Genomic DNA, 7,213 nt, shown 5'->3' with positions numbered 1-7,213 from the left:
ACTTTGGGAGATGATTATTGTGTCAAATCTAGCATTTTTTTTAGCAAACCAGGTTGGATGGTTAGAAGGATATATACTAGTAACCACAACCCATCATGGTTCAAGTTCTAGACTTAACACCGGTGCTCATATTTTTTAAGATTTATTTCAGGTCTTTCAGTGATGTGCTTTTTATGGGAGGAGACGTTCACGTTGACTACGAAGGCGTCTGTGGCGACTTCGTCAATCTCAAGACGCTCATAAGGTAAGGTATGCATATATGTGTTAGATGAATGCGCGCATGTATGAGCGTCTGCGTCTATACTGTGTTATTAAAAAAACATGTCTACAACTCATCGTTTGTCTTCTGTTGCCCGCTATGAATTTATTTATAAAGTCGGCATATGATTTTCTTAAAAATAGGTCATAGAGCTTGTGACATGATTATTGTGCTAAATCTAGCACTTTTTCTGCGAACCAATCTGTGCTTGCATGATTAGGAGGACATTGATAACCATAACACCGATGTTCGCATTTTCTTGCATTTATTTCAGATTTTTTAGTGATGTGCATTTTGTGGGAGGAGATATTTCCGTCGACTACGAAGATGTCTGCGGCGACTTCGTCAATCTTAAGATAACGCCCTGATTCGGTCTTTCGAGATCATAGAAGTGGGGTACGCGTGCCTGTGTATATGTAGGGGTGAGGGTGCTTATGTACTAGAATCTGCTTATGTACTAAAATCTGGGTTTTTGATCCAGGTGGGGGCTGTTTGAAAGGAAAGGTGCGAACAGACGGGCGAGGCGCTCCCTCCCCTCCCTCCCCCGACCCCGCGCCCGCGCCGCCTCCCCGGGGGGCGGCCGGGGCGGCTCCCCCCGCTCTCCTCTCCTCCGTCCTCCCCCGTGCCCCCCCGCCGCCGGTGGAGCCCTCGGATCTGGCCGGGCGGGTTGGCGGTGGCGGGCCCTTCCTTACCTCACGCGCGCACCTCCTGACCCGGGGACAGGGCTGGCGGCGGGTGCCCTTCGGCTGACGGCGGCCCGGCGGCCTGGAGGCGGCTGGCGGTGACCCGTCGCGGTGGTGGCGTCGTCCTTTGGCGGTGGGGCGGCCTGGTTGCGCAGGGTGGCCGGCGGCGCGTCCTCGGCCCAGATCTGGGCCCTTAGGGCCCCATCTCGATCCTAGCGGGCCGGTCCCTGGGCGTGGCCTCGTTGTCTGCGGCGCGGTGAGGAGCAAGAGCGGCTCGGATTGGGGGCGGTGGCACCGCTGGCGTGCCGGCAGCAGCGCAAAGGCGGGAGCTTTGCGGGCCCACAAGGGCTCGGCCGGGCCTGTGGGCCCACGAGCCTGGTGTGCTCCCGCTATTGCATCCGGACGGCTACCGTCGCGGACGGTGGAGGTGGGGCCCTTCCACATGCCGATGGTGCTGATGCCCTAGTCCCGGCTCTGATTCTTCGCCGTGCTATCCTCACTTCGCGGTGCCGTGGTGAGGCGGCGTGGGGGCCTCAAGACCGCGTTGGCGCACGATGGTGGTTGGTTTGGTGGCAGGCTCCGGGGCGCCCGAGGTGCGGGTTGGGATCGGGGGAAACCCCTGTCGGCATGGCCAACACCGGCGCGGTGGCGCCTGTAGGTGCCACCTGACCTTCCGGGAGGGCGTCGGGGCTACTCTTCCTCTCGCCTCGTCGTGTATCGGGGGAAACCCTTGGCAGCAGCGTCGTCATCGTCGCGATCCTTCTTGGAGGTGTTGATAGGTGCCGGCGCTTCGGAGTCTTGGAGTCTAGTGGAAGATCCTGGTGGGCGCTGCGATCGCGAGGCTTCTTCGTTTTTGTTGATCCGCCGTTGTCGGCATTTGTTTCTTTTTCTTTTCTCTGTCATTTCTTTTGGACGTGACTGTGCTGTTTCCGCCTCAGCATCTATTCATGTATGGTTCGGTTGGTTGCCTTGTATACAAAGCGGGGAAACCTTTTTTGGTAATTTTTTTTTCTTCTTCTGCAACAAAACGATGTGTTAGATGGAGCCTTACAGATGTACTAGCATCTCCAGCGGCGCATCTCGCCGCCGACGGAGTCCCCAGTCCATCTCGCCACCACCTCCCACCTGCCTTGTGCCCTATCGTGCTGCTACACTACATTTCCTCTGGTTTGTTCCTCTTCCTTCTCTCTTTCCTGTCGTCGCGGGAACGGGATTGGGATCCGTCTGAGCCGCGTAGTCCGATTCCAGGTCCAAATCTTTCTTTTTTCCCGTAGTCTCCAGTCCAAATTTCGCGGGACTACTTGTCGTTCTTGGATTCGGACTCATTTCCTACTCGAATTAGAGCTGAGCTGAGGCCTCGGTAGGTGGGTTGTGCTTCCTATTATATATACAAGTGCTGCCTGCCCCTGTTCCTGCTAGGTTGAACTAAAGCTGTGCGGTTGATAGCTGCGGAAGCGATTCATCATTCAGAAGATCCGATTTTGCAATTTCTCCAATGGGGACGTGTAGCTTAGTGAGGATGATGAGCTTCCTGCAGCTAGACTTGAGAATTTTGCGTACGCTGCTGGCTCTTTCTCCACCTCCCGGTTCACATTGGAAATTCAGAAAACAGCCGCCATTTATGCTGATGGAGACCGAGACTGTGGTGGAAATATTGCCAGAGCCGCCGCTGATGGAGACCGAGACTGTGGTTGAAACACTGCTGGAGCTGCCGCTGGATGTATTGATGGATATCTTTTCCCTCCTGGAGCTTCCTGACCTCATTCGTGTGAGCTCTGTCTGCTCCTTTTGGCGCTCTGCATATAGTACTCTACATAACCAGCTTGGGCAATATAAGCGGCCACAGACACCTTGCCTCCTCTACGCCTCCGAATCCGACGGTGAGAACGGAGCTTGTCTCTACAATCTTGCAGAAAAGAGGGTCTACAAGCTAACTCTTCCGGATCCACCTATCCGCAGTAGGCATCTCATTGGGTCCTCCCATGGCTGGTTAGTTACTGCTGATGAGAAGTCCGAGCTTCACCTTCTCAATCCGATCACTGGTCAACAGATTGCCCTCCCCTCGGTGATCACCATTGAGCAAGTAGAGCCGATCTTAGACAGTGCCGGTGCAGTTAATATCTATAAGATGTGGGATTTAGAGCAGGACGATGATCTGAATGAGTTTTCTGACTGCCTCTGCATCAGGGCTTTTGTGTTTCCTGATCCACCCACGGGAAGCTACATTGTGGTTCTCATCCACAATCCAGAGCAATATCTTTCGTTTGCAAGGGTAGGTGATTATAAGTGGACCTCACTGCCGGGTGAGAACTATGAACAATGCATCCACATGGATGGTCTATTGTATGCATTCACAGACACCGGAGGAGTCTATACTTTTGATCTGACCGGTCCTACCATCACAAGGAATATCATTGCAGAGGAGATGGAGAATTACATTAGTGCGACTGATGGGCACATGTACGTTGTTCAGGCTCCATGGGGTGATATGTTGCAAGTTTGCAGAGACACTGAACGCACAGCTGAGGGGTTCACAAAGACTAAGAAAATGATGTTATATAAAACTGATATGGCAGCAAAAGAGCTTGTGGAAATGCATGGCTTGCATGATCATGTGTTGTTTCTTGGGCGTAGTCAGTTGCAATGCCTCAGTGCTGAGGAATACCCGCAACTGAAGACAAATTGTGTTTATTTCACAGACGACATGACATATATTTCGAAGTATAAGAATGATGACCGGGATATAGGTATTCTCAACTTGGAAAATGGCAGCAGGGAAGAAATTGTATCTCAGCTTTGGTGCAACTGGCCAAATCCCATATGGATAACACCAAATCTCATGAGGATGAATATGTGATTCTACAAATAGTTAACTTATTATATTTATATACGTATTAGAAACTGTATCATAGCCTCATAGGGCTGTGTTAACCAAAATTCCTAATTTTGTGGGCAAATGCTATGAAAACAGAAGCATGTTCTGTATCTTCTCCATACTTGGTGTGCTATATTTAATTGGCTTTTATTTTCCGTATCTCTTGTTTGTGTTTCAGAGTACATTTCTATGGTACTAACCTTCTCCATTTAGGTCTAACATAGAACCACACTATTTGTTTTTATTTTTTGCACATAACCAGTTAACCACATGTTTTTAGGTAAATCCCATTATGATCATTTCGGTGTGTATGTTCATCCCTGTATTTGATGGAGAGGCTGTGATACACCGGGCATCTTTTCAAGTCTTCTTTTAACAATTTGTACTCCCCTCTTTTTTTTTACTTAAAAAATAGGAGAGGTCAATAAGATATTATGAAAACTGAATGAGCAATGGAAGACAAGTTTTCCATCGTCAAAAGTTCGCAAGCAATTGGCAAGCCAAAATATCACTGCTACTGTTCCAACTTCTAAATTTTTGCCTGTAGAGTTTTTCCAGTCAAAGTTGTATCTACACGTGACCAGTGTTACCATACCGTTTGTCTATGTAATACTTATGTCGTATAAACAGGAGTAGTCTACATATGGACCTAAGATACCGAAACAGATATATGGACCCGACTACTCCTGTTTACATTTCAGAATATAAAGAGGAGTACTCTACTTAGGTCCATATGTAGACTACTCCTGTTTACATTCAGAATATAAACATGAGTAGTCTACATATGGACCTAGGATACCGAAACAGATATATGGATCCGACTCCTAAGCTAGATAAATCTATGACTTGCATGATACCAGCAACTATCTACTCTACATCATGCAGTGTAGAAAATATCCATAAGATCATATCTTTCCTTTCTTGTATATGAGCTTTCTGTTTTTATTGTAGAAGCTGAGGAATGCCTTTTTTTCCCCCAGGGGTATGTTGTAGATGGATGTTGTGGCACTTTCTGAGAATGCACCTTGAGAAGATGGTGCAAGGAGGAGCTGTGACGACAAATCGATCGCTGTATTGTCAGACCGGAGACCAAGTTACAAGAACTTGCAGGTTCTACATAATCATTTCATTCCTCATCAATTCAGTGAGCTAGAAGAGCGGCATTGGCAGATTGAACTGCAAAGGAATCAAGTGGAAACACTTGCCAACTGGAATGTACTCTACCAAGGGCGCCTACATATAGATGATACATGTGTCTCAAAGAAGTTGAAGAATACATACAGCATCACGCCAATAACATACTCTGAAGCCTCAAACGGGAGGGTGGTGCTTTAATGGCAGGTTGGTGTATAAACGGAAGGGTGGTGCTTCAAGAGGTCAGTTAAGCGTGGAAAGGGCTTTTTTTCAAGACCGAGAGGCATCTCTACAAGGGTGATCTCAAGGAATGACAGAAACTTGGTGACAAGAGTACAAGAGCTGATTGATCCAGTGACAAATGTATGGGATGGGCAGGAAATCATCAAAATTCCGGTCCATGATCAATTTGATGATCAACCTGCCTGGCACTATGACAAAAGAGGCTTATTCCGGGTTAAATCAGCCTACAAAGTGGCTCGAGATAGAAGCAAAGCACATGAATCATTTCGAGGATTGGCAACAACGTCAAATCCTGCTACCGATAATCAGGTTTTTTAATGAAAGAAACTATATATGGGGACTATCTTTACCAAACAAAGTACTGCACTTTCTCTGGAGGTTAACCACCACTAGTTCGCCAATGTGACAAAAACTAAAAACGAGAGGCGTGGATGTAGAAACAAGGTGACCTCTTTGTTTCAGGTTGGACGAAGACGAAGGACTACTTCAAGCTGTGCAAGGTGCTTGGAGCTGGAAATTTGTAATTTTTTTCTAACGCTGTGGCGCATGAAATACAGTAGTCTGTCTTTTATTATTTTTGAGAGAAATTGGCAGTGGAGAATGTGTAGTTTCAATAGAAAGAGGCCCTGGTCTGGTCATGCCAGGCCTGATACAAAACGGAACTAGTCATGATCAATGGGCAATCTGCCCAGCTCAATCTATGCTAACTTGTGTAATTGTTGTAGATGCATTCAAATCTGAAGTTGGTGTTAATTGACTTGTGTATTTGGTGGTTTTTCCTCTGTTTAATGGAATGCAGTGCAGTGTTCTTGTCAAAAAAAAAGCAGAAGAAATATATACAGAGGTCGAATTCATCCATAAAACTCTTGGCATTCAATCTATATACAGATGAAGCTGACAGTTTACAGTTGAAAAGTTGTCAGCCCCACATTCTAACCTATCAGCGCCACATTATAACCCAGCCAGTGAAGCACATTAATTCTAACCTATCAGCGCAACCAAAGATGTTGTAATTAAGCGATCACATTAGCCTGTGAGCGCCACCAATGAAGAAATTGTAAGTGATCGATCAAACTAGCACCCATGTGCATATTTCTCGTGGTGGCTGATGTCCTGTCGAATTCTTGACATGGCAAAGCAGCCCGTCTTACTGCACTTGAGAGGAATTGAGTTTGACTTGTGCCAAGCATCCATGTGCTTTTCGGCCTGATAAGAAAGAAAGGAAAGACAGAAAGCAATATGAATTGACAGAAAACAATATAGTTTTGGTTGCAAGCGAAATTAAATAAGTTGAAATTCCAACCTGGTCCTTGTTCTTCAGGATCTTGGCAGGCTTCTTCCCTTTCTTGGCAGGGTCAATCTCACTCTCCATAAAGCAAGAAAAGCAGTAGGTTTTCTGGCCCCTGAGTGAGGAGCAAATCTTCACGTACTTCAGATGCATAGCTCTGCGTTCCTCCTCCTCCTCTTCAACGGCACGAGGAGCTCGACCTGCAGGAGTAGGAGTAGAGCCCCACGGCGCTAAGGCAGGTGGCTTCTGGACTGGGATCATGGTGTTCTTGAAGGTGCCGAGCGCGCGCTCCTTGCCAGCCTTCTTGTCCTTGGAGATGATGCCGAGAGCTGCCGGGCCGGCGAGGTCGGCGTCCCGGAGAAGCTCAGAGGGGAAGTCGTCGGGGTCGGCGGCCGCGCCGGCGAGGTCGGCGTCCTGGAGAAGGTTAGTGGGGACGTCGTCGCCGGGGTCGGCGGCCGGCGTGGGGCGCTCGATGCCGAGCCGGCGCTTGTTCTTGCCGGCATCGTCCTCGCCGTCGTCGTCGGTGGCCCGGTTCTTGATGGAGCCGCCGCCGCCGTCCTCCCCCTCCTCGTCGGTGACCCGGTTGTTGATGGAGGAACCGCCGTTGTCGTCCTCGCCGTCGTCGTCGGTGACCCGGTTCTTGATGGAGCCGCCGCCGTCGTCCTCGTCGTCGTCGTCGGTGACCCGGTTCTTAATGGAGGAACCGCCGTCGTCGTCGGTTACCCGGTTCT

At 48.8% G+C, this 7,213-nt stretch overlaps 1 protein-coding gene and 1 long non-coding RNA gene across 2 annotated transcripts; both read left to right on the top strand.

Annotated features, from left to right (window-relative positions):
* The first annotated feature begins 1,976 nt into the window (after positions 1-1,976).
* Positions 1,977-5,959, top strand: LOC119325091. Its single transcript, XR_005157317.1, has 2 exons — positions 1,977-2,109; positions 4,798-5,959. It is a non-coding gene; the product is annotated as an uncharacterized LOC119325091 (long non-coding RNA).
* LOC119325082 (putative F-box protein At4g22180) lies at positions 2,116-4,791 on the top strand. The gene has a single exon (XM_037598830.1). The coding sequence runs from the start codon at positions 2,438-2,440 to the stop codon at positions 3,797-3,799; it is 1,362 nt and encodes a 453-aa protein (XP_037454727.1). The 5' UTR covers positions 2,116-2,437; the 3' UTR covers positions 3,800-4,791.
* Positions 5,960-7,213: the final 1,254 nt, after the last annotated feature.

The sequence above is a fragment of the Triticum dicoccoides genome, chromosome 1B (assembly GCF_002162155.2).
Source record: "Triticum dicoccoides isolate Atlit2015 ecotype Zavitan chromosome 1B, WEW_v2.0, whole genome shotgun sequence".
NCBI classification, from domain to species: domain Eukaryota; kingdom Viridiplantae; phylum Streptophyta; class Magnoliopsida; order Poales; family Poaceae; genus Triticum; species Triticum dicoccoides.
Note: the sequence above shows the minus strand (reverse complement) of the source record. Positions and strands in the feature narration are given on the sequence as shown.